Here is an 18,070-nt window from a genome sequence, read left to right on the forward strand (position 1 = left end):
CACCCGGAGCTCAGGCCCTGACGTCAGGGGCTGCCTCGCCTGGTCTGTCACCCAGAGCCTCCCAGGTGCCCTTGCTGCTGCTCCCTCATCCCTCAGGGAGCCAGCGAGCCACCAGGCCCCGCTCTTCAGCTGTGCACAGCCTCCTTCGTTGACCCCACTGAATCCTTTAAATACAACCATCTATAAGTCAAAAAAGCCTGAAGCGCACTCACTGTCCACCACACTCTCCCTGGCGTCTCCCCACGTCCCCCCTGGAGGACTAGGTGAGGGTGTGCAGGCTTCTTGGCCTGGAGGCCAGCAGTCAGGCAAGAGAAGGGGTCTGCCAATAGTGCCTCATTTGTCTGATGGAGGCTTAGCAGAGGCTGCTGACAATTGTGTTTCAGACCTCTGCGCAGCCTGAATCCCGAATCACACGCCCCTGCACACACACAGGCACACACATACACGTGCACGCACGCACGCACGCACGCACATGCACGCCAAAATGGAATAAGCCCGCTGCTTCTCTGGCTCCCCCCCGCAGACACCCTGCCTCTGCCACCTGTCAGCAGCGATGCCAGCTGCGCCCACGCGGAGCTGTTTCCAAGAAGCCAGAGACGTGGCTGCCCTCCCTCCAGGAAGCAGGTGGCCTCTGCCCGTTTCAGGACGCCGCTTCTCTTGCTGGCCGGTAGAAAGAACGGCTGCGCCTGCACACTTTGGCCAAGAAAGGCCTCTGTGGACATGCAGGCTGCTCCAAACAGGCCGGCGGGACTCCCTGCAGGCTGCCCTCCTCTGGCTGGGGCGCCAGGACCAGTGGAAAGAGCGTGCTGCCTGCACACGCACAATTGTGCGACCTTATGCAAATCATTTGTCTCCTTGGTCTCTGCTTATCTCATCTGTGAAATGGGTATCATGACACCAATACCCACCCCTAAGGACTGCTGGGGCCTGGCTGAGCTCCAGGTGTGGGTGTAGTTTGTAAATGGCACACGAGGGTCTCCTGCTGGGGGAAAAGGAGCTGGTAGTCAAGCTGGGGACTGTAGAGAGTGCTGCCCACCCCGTAGGCCATGCGTGCCCCCTCCTGCTTCTGAGAAGCTCCTGAGGGGATGGCGTCTCCGGCCCCTGTTGTGTACAATGCAGGAGTGGGTCAGCCAGGAAAACAGAGGAGAGAAGAAGGAAATGGTGCTGCTTCTCCACGTTTGCCAGTTCAAAACATCCTGTTTTTCCTGCGGGTGCTGTGGGGTCCGAGCTCACAGGGCAGGTAATGTATTCCTTCCAGGTGAGACCGCCAGGTGGAGTCTGTCCTTCTTGACAGAATGAGTCTGAGGTGGTGGGGCTGCACACTGCCTTTGAACACAGTGCCGGGATGACACTCTTTTTCTTCCTCTCATTTGCTTGCATGAATGCTCTTAGTCTTCGGGTCTGGGGTGCGGCCAGTTCACCAAACAAGAGCCCTTCATATGCAAAGGTCACGCTGGCCTCCAAGGCACTGACAAGTTTCTTGGGTGGAGCCCTGCAAAATTCTTTATCCATCAACCCTCCATTCAGTTGGCTGGTCGCCTTCTAATGGGAAGCAATGATTCTACCCCGGATCCGCAGAGGCCCCAGGCGGCAGGAACAAAAGGGCCAAAGCACCTGATGAGTCCCCTTTCCACCACTTACCTGTGACCTTGGGCAAAATAACCCTCTGAGGGTTAGAGGTGTGGGGGGGGTGCATCTGGTGCAGGGGTGCTCAGGACTCCTTAATGCCTCCCCTCTGTGCCTGTTGCTCTACATCTCCACCAACAATTGGTGTTGTCAATCTTAATGATTGACAACATTCTAGTGGATTTACAGTGATAGCTCATAGTGTTTTTTTTTTTTTTTTTTGCTTTTGTTTTTGTTAATCTTCACCTGAGGATATTCTCGCTCCCCCCTCCGCCCCGCCCCATTATTTTTTTAGAGGGAGTGGAAGGGAGGGGATGAAACAGAGAGAGAGAAACACCAATATGAGAGAGACACATTGACTGATTGCCTCCCATGTGTGCCCCAAGCGGGACCGGGGATTGAGCCTGTAACTGAGGTACATGCCCTTGACCGGCCGGAATCAAACCTGGGACCCTTCAGTCCGAAGGCCAATGCTCTATCCACTGAGCCAAACCAGCCAGGCCCCCGCCCCCCCCCCCTCTATTCCTTTGTCCATCCCGCCTCATCTGAATTGCATTATCCTGGAGAAGTCAAGGAATTTGCTCAAGGTCACGGTGCTGACAAATGGGAAGAGTCCGGATCAGAACCCACGGAGGCCCAAGCCCAAAGCATGTCCTCTTCGCTTACCAACCCATCTCACATTTGCACGGAGCTTCATCCTTGTTAATGCATGCTGACTCACTAGCTGCTCCAAGTCCCTGGGTGAGGAAAAGCATGCATATTTGATATACTTGACCCACTCCACTTCTGATTAAATGACTTGCCCAGGTCGATACCACTGGCCCCATGGAGCATGGAAGACCCAGGTTTCTGAACCCAGACCAACACTCTTGCCAGTGAACCGAGGTTGGCACAAGGATGTGGGGACTGGCAGAGGAAGCACCACCAGGACTCAGCCTTAAACTAAGAGAGCTTAGCCTTAAACCCTTGTAAGAAAAAGGAGTCGCCGGTCCAGGCGATCTGCCTTCAACATGACAAACACCAGGCAAACCAGAGTTGAACAACGGCTGTTTCAGTTTGCTTCTGTCTGTGCTCACATCCACGGCGTTTTGTCATCAAAGGAAGAGCTTCAGGATTCTCTAAGAATATGTGTGATGCACATACACACACGCACAGGTACTGTGAACGAAAAAGGGGGCGTGCACAAGTACAGTGACCAAAAGTAACCTCACCGGGGGATCTGGTCACTGATTCCTAACTGGGCAGGGCAGGTGGGTAGTCATGCCAGGTCTATACCCTGGTAAAAGGTTTGGCCAAGCCCCGCCTGTTGTTCTTGTGTATCTAGGGTTAGTGCACCTGTGAAATGCCGGAGTAATTCTCCTCCAGACCCCTCCAAGGAGGAGTCTGATCCCCGCCTCGCTTTCTTTCACCTTCCTGTGATCTTCCTTCCTTTCCCTCCTGAACTCCACATGCATAAGAGACATTGCAAACTGTCATTGCCCAGAGCATTTGAGATCTTGCTTCCTGAACCTGGCACCAGTTTGGCTCAAAATACAGGCAGTCCTCGTGATACCTTGGACTCGACTTATGTCATTTTGTGGTTACGTTGCCATCTCCCATATATATATATAAAGAGTTCCGTCATTTTGACATATGTACATATGTGCTTTATGTTTTTTTATTATTTATTTACCACAAGTAAAGGTCAGGAATTGTTATCTTTCTTTAAATTTTTTTTTTTTTTACTGTTTCACTTCATTACTGCTGTGTATGTGCTCCATGTGAGTCAAGTAGGTGCTTATGTAGGTGGGTTCCGACTTATGGCGAACATTGAGTTACATTGTGCCGTAGGAACGGATCTCCAGCGTAACCCAAGGACTGCCTGTACTCTCAACAATAAAGATTTAAAAAAAATTCTCTATAGGTTTGTGTGTTTCTTATGTCAACACTACAAACTGCACACACACAGACACAGACACACACACACACATTCACTCACACAGTTGCTTCAGCAAACACTGAATTAATGAGCACTGAACCATTGCTCCTAAGGGAAAGACAGGGTTAGGTTCCTTTAAGCCTCTGGTCACATTTTCATCAACCGGTCAATACATCACCTTAGTTTGTGTTTCTGTTTGAAGACGATATTTCATATATACTGTTTCTCTTTGGAGACAGTTTAATGTATATTGTTGATTCGTTAACATTGAACTCATAGCCAACGGCGCTGGCACTCATGCCTGAGCGAAGCTTATCTGACACACATTTCCTCCATCAGGCCCATCACAGCCTTCTTGCCTGTGGGAACACTGCATTGGGGGGCGTTTTACACGATGAAACCACCAACCAAAAAGCACAAGAATGTGCAAGTGTGGCCCTAAACAGACTGCGAGGAGGACCCTTGCTCACGGTATGAGAGCTGGAATCAGAAGGTGGCACAGGCCCTGCTGGAGCCCAGGAACATGGCATGTCGGGCGGCTCAGATGCTTTGCTGCTGTGCACAGCCCGTGAGTGACCGGAAAGAGCTGCGAGAACGGGTTTGAGGGAGACACAGACCGCTTAGCGAGGAGGTGAGTTTGTAAATACGAAATCCGTGTGCTGGAACCTCTGAGAAGGGAGCACAGTGCTTAACATTTTCATTAAGGCATGAAGGACTGACAGGTCCCCTCCGGAGGGCCCATTTGGCTCAAGAGAAGCAGAGGGACAATGGGGACAGCAGTGATCTAAGCGAGTGGCAGGGCAGGTGAGAGAGGACACGAGGATGTGGGAGATGAGAGGGAGGCAGGGGTGTGGGCGTGGTCCCTTGCTCTCCTCCTTCCGTTTGGCAGGACCTTGACCCCGGCCTCTCTGGAACACCTGGCCCACCAGAGCCTCCTTGGCTGAGCGGTAGACAGTGTGGCTCTCCTCTCTGGCCGTCTCCCAGATGCTGGGGACGCTTTGCTTTCTTAACCATTCCCCTGGGCTCCGTTCCTCCGTTGGCTCATTTTCTAGTCCTCCCTCTCCATTACCATGTTATTGGGCCACCCACTCCCACTTAAAATGCAACAGTGCCAGGAAAGCTCCCGAGTGAGTCAGCCGGTCACTTAGAGCTGATGACAGCAGCAGCCCTGGCCAAGCAGGGGTGTGCGAGACGCTCGGGCGGTGGGAACATCGTGTGTAGGAGCTGCCACCTCAACCTCCCAGAACAGACAGGCTGCCTGCAGGGGCGACTCAACCCTGCCAGTCGCCACTCCAGGCTCCTTTTAGGAGGACAGCAAACCCCGTGCAGGGAAAGTGTTAGGCCACCTGGGTTGGGGCTTATTAAGCTGTGACCGTGGATATGCCCTTCACCTCTCTCAGCTCTAGTGCTAGAGTCAGACTGCCTGTACCCCAACTCTGCCACTTACTCCCCACGCCTCAGTTTCCTCATCTGTAAAATGGGGATTCCAGTAGTATCTTTCTAATGGGGTGGCTATGAGGATTGCACTCAATGACTGGATACATATAAAGCACTTAGGACAATGCCTGCATTGAGTAAATTCTAGAGAACATTAGCTTTTATTATTATTGTGGTTATCCTATATAATAAAAGCCTAATATGCAAATCGACTGGACGGAGGAATGACTGGTTGCTATGATGCACACTGACCACCAGGGAGCAGATGCCCAATGCAGGAGCTGCCCCCAGCCCGCAGGCCCCAGGCCAGCCAAGGTGGGTGCCAGTAGGGGCCCTCCAATCACCCCACTAGTCACCCCGCAGAGGGAGGTGACTGGCAGCGGTGGTGGTGGGGGCATGGCTTGGGGGGCGGGCCTAGCAAGTGGGTGGTGCCCAGGCCGGCCAAGGTGGGTGCCAGCGGGGGCACCCCAATCACCCCGCCAGTTGCTGCATAGATCAGCCCTGATCACCGGCCAGGCCTAGGAATCCTACCCATGCACGAATTTCATGCTTCGGGTCTCTAGTCCTATATAATAAAAGGGGAAAATGCAAATTGACCTTAACAGAGGAATGACCAGGAACGACGGGTTGCTATGATGTGCACTGACCACCAGGGGGCAGATACTCAATGTAGGAGCTGCCCGCTGGTGGTCAATGCGCTTCCACAGGGGGAGCACCACTCAGCCAGAAGCCAGCTCATGGCTGGCCAGCGCAGCAGCACTAAGGATGTCCGACTAACGGCTTAGACCAGCTCCCCGCCATTAGTCGGACATCTCCCGAGGGCTCCCGGGCTGCCAGAGGGATGTCTAACTGCCAGCTTAGTCCTGATCCCCTGGGGGAGCAGGCCTAAGCCGGCAGGTGGACATCCCCTGAGGGGTCCTGGACTGCGAGAGGGGGCAGGCCGGGCTGAGGGACACACCCTGAGTGCATGAATTTTCATGCACTGGTCCTCTAGTTATTATTATAATTGTTATTGGGCCAAACAATCTCAAAGGTCTTTCTTTCCCTTCCTGTATTGTTTTTGGAGACACTTCCCTACTGTGTGGCCTTGGGTAAGACCCTTCCCCTCTCTGGCCTTAGGCTTTTATCTTCCAGGTGAGATGCTGGACTCAAACCCTGGAAGTCTGAAAGAAGAATAAGGCGGGCCCCGGTGCGGTCAGTTTGTTATTGCCCTCCCTCCTGAGGACCCCGCTGAGATAAGCAGTCAAGGAATCAGAATATTTATGCTTGCAGCGGAAATTTAAATGCCCATTCACTGAGCATTTCCTAGGCACCTCCCTACACTTCGGGAGATTCTTGTCCCCAAATTAGAGAGGAGGAAATTGAGGCACAGAGAGATTAAGCAATTTGCCTAAGGACACACGACCAGCAAAAGGTAAACCCACATTTAAACCAAAAAACCTGACTGTAGAGTCTCCAGACTTTACCCCCACACTCTGCTGGCAGATGGCCTTGCACTTGGCTTCTAATCCTTTGATGGTAACATGATCTTATGCCATTTATTTCAATGGACTGCTCTTAGTATTGATTGAAACAGTGGATTCTCATTCTTTAAGATAATGTAGGAATCATCTCCATGATGTCTTAACCTTTGGGAGGGTCACAGGCCCCTGTGAAAAGCTGAAAAAGGATATGAACCCTCTCCCCCCCAAAAAAAAATGTTCACACTGCATACACAGATTTGTCTCAGTGTCAGGGGGTTCAAACATCTCAGGCTAAGAATCTCACACGATGCTTACACTCTCTTGAAGCTCTCCAGGAAGTATTCATCTTTGCTAAACTCTGCATCGATGAGAACTTCCTGCCTAAGGGCCGTCCATTCCATTAACGTCACCTCTGATTGCTAGAAAGGTGTTCCTTCAACACAACTGACATTCCATTCACCCTGACTTTGCTCCCAGCTTTGCTTCCTAGATGTCGTAGAGAATCAGTCTAATCTACCTCTCCACAACAATTCCCGTGTTTCTGAAGATACTGGCCAGATGCCTCTTCCCTTCTGCTCAGTTCAAATTTCCCTGGATTTGTTCATCTGTCAGTGTCTCTCTCAAACACCCAGGACTGATGCACAGCCCAGAACCCATAGTCTTCTGGCCATGGACTGACCAGGGCATGTCTGGATCTCAGATCTCCATTAATATGTCCCAAGAGTGGGTGACATTCTGAAAACCTTATTTGAATTCAAAATATAACATATCAAAGTTCTGCACAGCACAGAAGCGACAGTTCAATGAGCTATCACAAAGCAAACATCCACATACACCCAAGTCAAGAGCTGGACCTGCACCCTCATCTCCGTGAGCACCCTTCCCTCCCCCATGGAGATAATGTCGACACTTGTATGATAACAATGTTCTTGCTTTTAAAGAAGTTTTATTACCCAAGTATGTACCCCACTTTAACACTATAGTTTAATTTCCGTTTTTTATTTTATTTTATATAAATGGAACATACAAATAGGAATTCTTTTGAATCTGACAATGGTGTTTGTGAGATTCATGAATGTTTGTCTGTATAGTTGTAGTTCATTCATCTTCATGGTGGGGCATTTTCCATGTGTCTGAATATACTGTAATTGATGCATCTATTCTATTATTAATGGACACATGGGCTATGTCTGGGTGTTGGCAGCTGTGAACAAGCTGCTATAAACACTGGTGTACACATGCAGGCATTTAGGCTCAGCATAACGGGAGGAGCTTCTGTGTGCCTTCAGCTTGTGAATAATATCAAGCTTTATTCCAAAGCAGTTGTACAGTTCAGACTTTCACTAGGGGTGTGTGTGTGTGTGTGTGTGTGTGTGTGTGTGTGTGTGCGTGCGCGAGCTTATGTGTTCTAACTGTTCCATGTCATCATCAACACTTACTATTATTAACCTTTCTAACTTTACTGATTCTGGTGGTTGTACAGTAGCATCTCACTGTGGTTTTAATTTGCATTTCCCTAATGAGTCGTGAGATTGAGCCCGTTTTCATCTATTTGTTGGGTATTTATGGAGCAGAGGTTTTGGCCACTCCTGACTCATCTGACGCACACTGAAGTGGCAGCCAAATGAAATAGTCTCTGGAAGATGCTGTTGCTTAGTCATAGCTCCCTGATGGGCTTCAGTTGGGTTTTGGGCCCCAGAGCAGGTCTGAACATTCTTAATAATAATGGCAGCTAATACTTATCGAGAGCCCACTGGGTTCCAGGCACTGAGCTTGATATGCATAGTGTCTTTTAATCCTCACAAGCTTTGAGCTTGATACTATTATCTTCACTTTACACAAGAAGAAACTAAGGTGGGGAGGCTGAGTAATTTACCTAAGGTGTCACAACCAGCAGGCGGAGTAACCTAGATCCAAAACAATGCCCCTTGCAACTATAACATAAGGCCTCCCAAAGATGGAAACATTTAACTGGATTACATTTTTTAAAGGTTAAAAACTGAGTAATAAAATGAAAATGTAACTATCAAATGGAGAAAAATAGTTGCAAACTATGACCAAGGATTAATGTGTTTAATATGCAAAGAGTTTTTACAAATTAATAAAAGGACAAGTATCTCAATAAAGAAATGGTCAGGTAAATCTGGGAAATTCTGCTCACTTTTCCATGTTCTTTTATCCCTACAATGTATACAAACAAAATTCATGACTCTGAGAAGTTCTGCAATAAGACTCACTTGAACACAGCGTTTTTCAAACCTATAATTGTAATTCTTTGGGACAGACTTTGAATCATGTTGAACTCTATAATAATGACTGCCTCCTCTGGTTTACAGTCTGGTAAAACTTTCAACAAAGAAAAAAGGAAATGAAATTAGTCTTGTCCAGGGTTTCTTAGCCTTGACACTGCTGACATTTTGGGTTGTATAATTTTCTGTTGGGGGTGGGGGACCGTCTCAGGTCTTGGAAGATGTTCAGCAGCATCCTTGGCCTCCACCTGGTAGATGCCAGATGCCGGTAGAACCTCTCCCACTCCTCGCTGTAACAACCCAAATTGTGTATAGACATGGCCAAATGCCGCCTGGGGGGCAGAACCATCCTCTGCTCATATGAACCACTGGTCTAGTTGAACTTATTTCTGAAGAACTCCTGGTGTTCCCCATGATTACCTCCTACCTAAGTGCTCCCCAAACTGCACAGTGTTTGATTTCTGTGACTTGTGACACCTATCGCGCTTGTTTTAATACAAGAGGGTATTCACCCATCTCTTTTCTTCAAGTTGTTCTTCTTTGTGGGAATTCCTTACATTTCCAGGCACACCAAACCACCCACATTTCCCCTGAGGTAGAAGTTTTTCCATCCTTCCACCCCCTCGGTGGAATGAAGCTCCTTCCTTCAAGCTACATTAAAATCTTCTTCCTTCAATCCCCAGACGGCCCTGCGCAGCCTCCTAGCAGATCTCCAACACACATTACATGTAATTCTTTATGTGACCGTCTCCCCAGTTCAGTGAGAGCAGAGACTGGGGCCTACTCATCCTCTGATTCTTGGCACAGAGCAGGCCCCGATCAACACATAGGAACAGAGGAGAAATAGGACGGATGGCTCAGTGATCGCACGCACAGGGCGCCAGGTGGGATCCCAGCAACCCTGAGTTCATCTATAGCCTCTGTCAGTTTCTCCCAAGAAGGTGCTCTGCTTGGCTGCAGACAATCTCCCTTCTCGAGAGGAGCTGGAAGTAATAGAAGGTAGCAATTTTGTTTTTCTCTCTCTTGGCCATGAATATGACATCATCTGCTCAGTCGGCATGTCCAGACCGTTTCTGACAGTTTTCTCATTCCAAACAGCAAGAGGGAGCCCCTTTCCCTTGCTCTCAGCGTTTCCTTAAACCTCAGTTTATTCCAGTTGGTGACGCTTTCCATCCTTGGAGATGCGTCCTCCTTTCCATGTGTTCCGAGTCCCTTTTGGGCCTGCGTTTCTCAGAGGCACCCACCTCCTCCCCCCAGCACTGTGTCAGTCTCTTCCTTCCTTTTATTTCCTGTCTGGGATGATTTTAAGCTTTAGAAACAGAATTTAATTCTTGGGAACGCTCTAACATTACAAGAATTGTCCAACATGGTGGCAGTGGGTGGAAAGAAAGGGACAAGTTGGAGAGACATCAATAACGGGCAAGTAAGGACTTGAGGACCATTTGAACATGGAGGAGGAGAGGTGATGACTCCCAGGGACAATGGGAGGACTGGTGATTTCCGCTCTAGATACGGTCACGGGAGGAGGAGGGGGAGGAGGAAGTCTAGGAGGGGGAGCAGGGTGTCTGGGAAGATCATGGGCATGGTCTGCAATGTGTAGAGTCTGAGGTTTCCATGGGAGACAAGGTGGAGATGCTGAGGGGGGGGACTGGATATGCGTCTGGTGCTCTGGATAGGTAGTGTGATTGGGGGCTGGCTGTTGGCATGTAGATGCCGCTGGTGATGAAAGAGTAGATGAGCGCTCAGATAGTGCGTGGTGATGGAATAGATGGTGAGAAATGGAGCAGGAAGAAAGGTCCTGGGAGGACACAGAAGCAGTGGTCAGAGAGAGAAAAGGAGAGCCCGGAGTTCCCTGGAGGAAGGGCTTCGGGACAGAAGGGATGGCGGCAGATTTAAATGACACAGAGAGCTCGATTCAGCAAAAGTGCCCATTGGGTTAGGTTATTGAGGACCAGGGGGAGGGCAGCCTCAACAGAATTGCGGGGTTGGGAGGAGAGGCCGTGGGAACAGACACAGGGATGCATCAAAACAGGAGTTCACTCATCCAATTCAGTCCACCAACAACCCGAGGGGCCACGGTGCACCAGGGCCCTTACTGGATACAGTGGTGGGGCAAACAGGCAAAGCCCCACCCCCACAGTGTGCACTCTTTAGGGAGATGTAGCATGGAGGGAGATTCAGTTTAAAGATGATCATTGGAATGGTCATCATTCCACAGATGAGGAGGCAAGGGAAGTTAGATAGTAACTGGCTCAAGTTCAGGACATCAGAGCTGGGGTCATGGCCTGACCTGCTGGGCTCTTTCCAACCTTTGCTGCCTGAAGGGGATGGAGTTTAGGTGGGAAGCGATGATGCAGAAGGAACACAGGGTGGGGAAGAACAAAGGTGTAAGGTGCAGGATTATCTGTGGCTGGGTGGGCCTTCTTAGACCAAGGTTGCTACTGGCTCCTGCTGTCCTTGACCTAGGACCCCTGCATTGGACCTGGTGCTTGGGCTCAGGTCCCTCCAACAGGGATAGCGGGCGCTGAGACCTACCTGTTCTCATGTGGTTCTATTGGTGCCAGAAGCTTGAGAGGCGGCCTGTGGTAGCCACTGCCCACCACTTCCCCACACTCCCGCCCCCTTACCAAGGAGTAAATCTCCATTTCCTGTGGAGACCCTGATCGGTATGGTTTGAGTGGGGCTGAATACATCTCCATATCCACTTGTTCAGGGTGGGCACAGGAACCCAAGCAAGGCCGATCAATGCCCCTCCATGAGATCAGACATAGAGATGCTTAGGGACCAGGTGGGCCATCCGTAGCCATGCCAACTGTCTGAAGAACACGCCAAGTAGAGATGAGCAGAGTCAAGAGATAGAGGAGACAGCTCTGTCAGTATTACTTGAGTTCCTGAATCCAGCGCTGTCCTAATCTATCACGAACTATTCTAGACTTCCTGATGGCTCGGACCAGTGAATTACCTCTCTCCCCCAAATGTGAGTAGCGTTTCTATATTTGCATTGGAAAGAAGCAGACCAATATGTCAGCTACGATGGTGTAAAATATATCATTTACTTTCACAGAAGCTAACTGGCTCCAGGGACTTCCTCCATGGAGCCCGATGTATTAGCCACTTTCTAGATGTTAGCCTTGCAGGTGACAAAGCCATGAGCTTACAGCCAGCCATGGCATAGATGATGACAGGTACAAAAGAATCACCTTTTACAAGATGCTTTACATTTATTACCTGAAGCCACAATCACAGGAGACAATTAGCTAGCAGTTCCAGCTTGGTTTCAGCGAGTCCGGACAGAGCAGGAGAGAGGTTCCAAGCTCCGGGAGCTCAGAGGAAGGGGGCTGGGCAGGAGGGGGAGTGCACTTTGGGGAGGGGTGGGGGACAGACAGAGAGGGGAACAGGGCGTCTGTATGAGTATGAACATGAGTGTGAGAGCTGCTTCTCATACCTTTCCCATTCCAGCGTGAGCATGTCCCAGCTTGACCACCACGGGGAAGTGAGGGGCTGTGAGCTGGAAGAGACAAGAGGAAATCACTCATTACCATCTCAGAGCATCTCCACCAAGGCTCTGGGCGCTGCCTGTTGCTGCAGAAACATTCAGTCATCGGACACCCCCAGGAATCCCCACAAGGATGCTTTGACAGGTGGTCATCCTGCCGGCGGCTCAAATACCAATGCTTCTGGCTTCCAAAGGTAGCTCCGGCCCTTAAAACCTGTCTGCTTGGGGCATCCACCAATCGGAGAGATGGCAGAGGGAAGCAAACTGACCGGTTTCACATCCTGGCTTGTGTGACCTCTGCCAAGCTACTACATGGCTCTGTGTCTCAGTTTCCTTGTCTATGAGATGGGGATGATGAGTACCTATCCCATAGGGTTGCTGTGAGAATTAAGTGAGTTACAGCATGTGAAGCACTTACGTGGTGAGTACCCAATGAATGGCAGCTCCATTATTCCTGTTATAGTGCTGCCTTATGTTATTTCCCCAACAACCTTCAAATATCTGGAAATTCTCATTCCCTCTCCCAAGCCTGCTCCAGGCCACCCTGTGAGGTTTCAAGACCACGGGGCCATGCCCACCAAGGGGCACATGCATTTATTGGTCACACTGTGCGGGGCGCTGTGCTGAGCAAGGTGCCCGGTGTGATCTCCAATCGGCCTTGCTGGTTCCCTGTTGCATCCCCAGCTTCCAGAACACTGCTGGCCCAGGAAAGGCATCTGACACGGAATCTGGGTGTCGGGGAGAAGGAAGAGGCAAGTTGGGGCCAGATTATTGGGGGTCTTCAAAGCTGAAGGGAGGAGTACATGCGGCTTGGATGGGCCTTGGGGAAGTAGCTCGGTCTGGGGACAGGAAAGCGACCTGCCAGCTGCAGGATGCACTGTATCAGGAGAGACTGAAGGGCCAGACATCGATGTGGAATTGATTACAACTGACAGGAAGTGCCACTGCTTGGGCCTGGACTGGGATGGGGACAGTGAAACATTTTAAAATGGAAATAACAGTTTTCAAATGACCATAGACATTCAAGAAGGGACTGTTCACAACCTCATCACCTAATCAAACCAGTGTATTGGTCCACACGACTTTATAATCCTTATTTATAGGTCCAATTACAAAATGGGATACTCTGCAATACTATTAGAGATAGAATTTTACAACTGTCTCCTCATTTAACATTATGTATTAAGCTTTTTTCTATTTTTACCACCACCTTCCCCCCCCCCCCGCCCCCCATCTCTCTCCCCCTCTCCCCAGCCCGGCTGACTCATCTCACCTGCTGGGTGTGTGTGCTGTGTATTCCTGCCCATCACTCATCACACTCAACCTCTGCAAACATGTACACACACACATGGTTGAAGCTGACACTTATGTTCTCAAAAATGGCTCTTTTCACTTGCTATCGCACCATGCACAGCCCCTGTCCTACATCAATAGGTACACTCCTAGCCCAATAGTTTCAACAGCTTCACACTATTCCACATGCTGCGATTCTTCAGCCATTTTTCTATTAATGGACATTTGTGCAGTTTCCTCTCTGCCACTCAGGAATGACCACTAAACATCAGTCCACATGTCCTTATAAATGAATATCTTAGTTCTTAGAGGCCAGGCCAAGAGCCCTGCAAGGGGAGAATCAGCAGAATGTGGAGACATTCGGATAGGTTTCCAAAGTCCTTTGTTAGAGCCCAAGGGATGAAAGTGGGCGCTATGGTGTTGCACACTGGGTGAGTCCACTCAGCTTAGCAACTCCCAGGCTAACAGCAGCTACATTTACTGAGTGTCTTGTAAGAGCCAGGAATGGTTCCAGGCACTTTATGTATAGGGGCAGGCAAAAGTAGGTCTACAGGTGTTTGTATGGAAAATAATACAATCTGTATATATATATATATATATATATATATATATATATATATATATACACACACACACACACACACACACGACACACACACACACACACACACACACACACACACACACACTAGAGGCCCGGTGCACGAAATTCATGCACAGGGGTGTGTGTCCCTCAGCCCAGCCTGCACCCTCTCTGACCTGGGACCCCCTGAGGGATGTCCAACTGCCCATTTAGGCCCGATCCTACCTCCCCTAACTGCCCTCCCCTGCAGGCTTGATCGCCCCCAACTGCCCTCCCTTGCAGGCCTGGTCCCTCCCAACTGCCCTTCCCTGCTGGCCATCTTGTGGCGGCCATCTTGTGTCCACATGGGGGCAGCCATCTTGTGTGCTGGAGTGATGGTCAATTTGCATATTACTCTTTTATTAGATAGGATAAAAAGCTAGCGACCGTAAGGCCATAACAACCTTAACGACCTTAACAACCAGTCGCTATGACACCCACTGTGGCCAGCAAACCACAGATCAGGGGGTGGGGCCTGCCGGCCAACTTTGAAGCCCCTCCCCCCTGCCCCTGATTGGACTCTCCCACCCCCGAACAAGAGTGGGCAGCCTGAACATCCCCTCTCTTCCCAGCTCCCCTCTGGCCAGCCCCACCCCCGATCAGCCTGCCCCACCACATAGGCCCACAGCCCCTCTCCCGACCGGCTCAATGGGGGTGGGGCTGGGCATCCAACCTCCCGTAGCCCCTCCTCCAGGCCGGCCCTACCCCCTATGGGCTCCCTATCACCCTGATCAGCCTGCAGCCCCTCCCCGCAGCCAGCCCTGCCCCTGATCTCCCCACCCCCACTCCAATAGGGGGCAGGGCCAGCCGGCCAATCTCCTGCAGCCCCTCCTCTCACCCAGCCCCACTCCAGATTGGCTCCCCACCCCAATCAGGGGCAGGGCTGGCCGGCCCACTGCCCACAGCCCCTCCCCATGACTGGCCCCGCCCCCAATCTGCCCCCCAACCCCAATTGGGGGCAGAGCCCACCAGCCAATTGCCCGCAGCCCTTTCCCTCAGCTGGCCTGGCCCTGATCGCCCAATCAGGGTGGGCTAGCTAGCCAACCTCCTGCCATCTCCTCCTCCTGACAGTCCCAGCCCCAATCTGCTCCCATTGGGGCCAAGCCAGCCATACCCCACCTGTGCACAAATTCATGCACTGGGCCTTTAGTAATTAATAAATATTAATATGAGAATAAACACTGTGTATTCTGTACTCACAACTGTAAACCTACTTGTGCCCACCCCTGTTTGTTAGCATTCTTCCCTTTCCCCATGCGATAGAGGAGACATCAGAGGCAGGTCATTTATCCAAGGTCAGACAGTTAGAATGGTGGGGCTTATCCCTGCTACCCAGGGTTCGTCTCCACTCCCCAGCCCTCTCCCTTCCCAAGCTGTTCAAATGGGCTTCAAAGGCCATTCCCACTTGCAACATGCCAGCCCCTTCCTGAACACAGGCAGGTCACAGAGAACAAAAAACATCTTGTTGGCTATTTTCTCTCTTCCCTTCCCAACAATAGCTTTATTAGTTTCCCTGGGGATGGCAAGCCCTGCACCAGCTTCTCACAGGCTCCCTGTCCCCGCTCACATGCTCGGGGGGCCCCAGAGTTCAGCACTGCCCAGTGGCATGAGCAGCCTAACATCCGGTGAGAAGGGGCAGATCAATTTTTGAAACCAGAGATCCCCACCCAGATAAGGGCCCTATTCAACTCTCCCAAGAAATCAAAATCAGTGGGGGTGGCCCAGTGCCCCGGCTGGGCATTCTCCTGGGGGGTTGGAGGCAGAGCAGAGCGAGCCCAGATCAGCACTGTGTCAATCTCGTCTTCACGCCCTGGGATGGGGGGAGCTGGGACCTGAGGGGTCGGGGCCACTTTCCAATGCAGGAGGCAATTCCCTCTACATCCATGACGTTCTGGAGATTTAAATCCCGGCTCAGTGATAGAGAAGGCAAGGCCTGGAGGAGCAAATCAAAGACCAAATAAGTCTGGGAAGATTTCAAGGAGGAGCTGGACCTCTGCCCGGGAGGCTCTGCCTCATCTAGTTCTTGCCGACCTCTCGGTTTCATCATGCGTTTTGCCCCCTCCCCATCCCAACCTCTGCCTACCAGCTATGCTCCAACCCCCAGGCCTTTCAGTTCTTTACTGCATGGGCCACACCCCCCCCCCACCATAGGGCCTTTGCACATGCTGCTGCCTTTCTCTGAAAGACTCTTCCTGACACTCTTCCAGGCCACTCCCTTCTCATAAGGAGGTCTCAGTGGAAATGCTCTGTTCCCAGAGCGTTCTGCCCTGGCCACCAGTCTAAAGGATGTACTTACTACTTGGAACCCAGATGTCAGTTACTAACTGGTCATGGCCGGTGGAGTTAGAGGATGTCCAAGGCCTGGCACAAGCACATGGCAATCCATACCAGTTCCCACGCCCTCACATCTATGATCTCAGGGACATGGTGACCAGGGAGGGCAGGGGGACGTCAAAGGCCGATTGAGAAGACTCAGCCACTCCTTGGACGTGGGCAGGGGAGGGACGAGGGGAAGGAAGCCTGATGCCCAGGTCGTGAGCAGGAAGAGTGATGACCCCTTTGACAGAAATGGGGCAGCCCGGAGATGGGCTTTGTTATAGGCATTTAAAAAAGATTCATTCAAAAGGGAGGACAGAGACCGCCTGACAGCTGCTTGATAAGCCTTGACCTTGGTATTGCAGCATCTGACAGTCTCCTTGGAATTTAGGGATTGCACATAATGGCGCTCCTGTCTGCGGGAGTGGGAGAGACAAGACAACCTTTGGCAACCCTTTCTAATCCTATAACGTTGTGACAAACCTACAAAATGCCACCTGCGTGCCTGAAGCATGTAAAGAGAAAACAATGTTGAGACACAGTTCCTCACCACAGCCTACAGGGCTCTGTGGGATCTGGCCCCCTGCCTGCTTCCCCAACCCCATCTTACCTGTGGGCCCCGTCCGCCTTATCAGCTTTCTCTCTGACCTTGACATTAGCCTGGCTCCCGCTGGCCACAGGGCCTTTGGACGTGCTGTTCTCATCTCCTGCTCCTCCTATCCTTGCTTCAGGTTGCAGCTCCAAATGTCACTTCCCCAAGAAGCTGGCTCTCACCTCCCTGCCTACGTAGGTCATGCCCGCTCACCTCTCTCTCCTTCTTAGCACGTCTGCCATTTTTAAACTTATTTGTGCAACTGCTGGACAAATGTCTGACCTCCTCACAAGACTGTGGAAGCTGTGGGTGTGTGACCCTTGTTCATCAGGAACCTTCAGGCCTCTCCTGCATGACAGACCTCCCTCTGAACTTGGCCTCCAGGTGGTCCTGAGGAACCTCCAACTCAACATTTCCAAGTGATCTCATGAACTCCCACTGAAAATGCTTTTTCCTCCTCCTATATCCTGACATCAGTCAGTGGTCCCACCACCCACCCAGGGGCCCAAGATAGAGATCCCACCTGCCTTCTGCATTCGTGGGTCTGCCCTACACCCAGCCCTGGGACCCAGGAGGGCCCACGACCCAGATGAGGTCTGTGGGCTCAGCCCAGTGTAACGCTCTCTGCCCTTCGAATCCCACCTCTGAACCCTCTGTATCACCTCCTCCTACGTTTAGTGTTTCTTGGAAAAATACTGGCAGCATATTTAGAAAAATCCAACTAAACCTGCCCTACCGAAATACAAACATCCTTTTCTCTTACATTTCCTGTTTCCCTGAGAAACGGAATGGTCAAAAATAAACCGATAGCAATATTTGTCTGCAAATACGCTTTTCTTGTTCTCGCCCGTGTGATGTTTATGGCACAGACGGGTTCAGGAGGCCAGCCCATCTCCCATGAGACCCTCCTGGGTGCCCCTCACATCCGCAGTGACACAGCGCCACTGGGGGGGTGGGAAGGGTGTCTGAAGGACCCAAAGTGCCAAAGCCCATCCTGAACTCCATGGCTGTAAGAACCAGGTTTCCATTGCGAGATTCTTTTATTCCTACTCTTGTTC

The 18,070-nt window shown here is 51.0% G+C and overlaps 1 protein-coding gene across 2 annotated transcripts in view; it reads right to left on the minus strand.

Moving 5' to 3' along the window:
• SYN3 (synapsin III) overlaps nt 1-18,070 on the minus strand; it is a 391,487-nt gene that overhangs the window by 51,562 nt on the left and 321,855 nt on the right. For both annotated transcript variants that reach the window (XM_080662983.1, XM_080662984.1), the window contains exon 7: nt 12,139-12,201. In XM_080662983.1, coding sequence (XP_080519109.1) covers nt 12,139-12,201 — 63 coding nt within the window. The remainder of the gene's footprint in view (nt 1-12,138; nt 12,202-18,070) is intronic.

Source organism: Plecotus auritus, assembly GCF_963455305.1.
Source record: "Plecotus auritus genome assembly, chromosome: 3".
Taxonomy (NCBI): Eukaryota; Metazoa; Chordata; class Mammalia; order Chiroptera; family Vespertilionidae; genus Plecotus; species Plecotus auritus.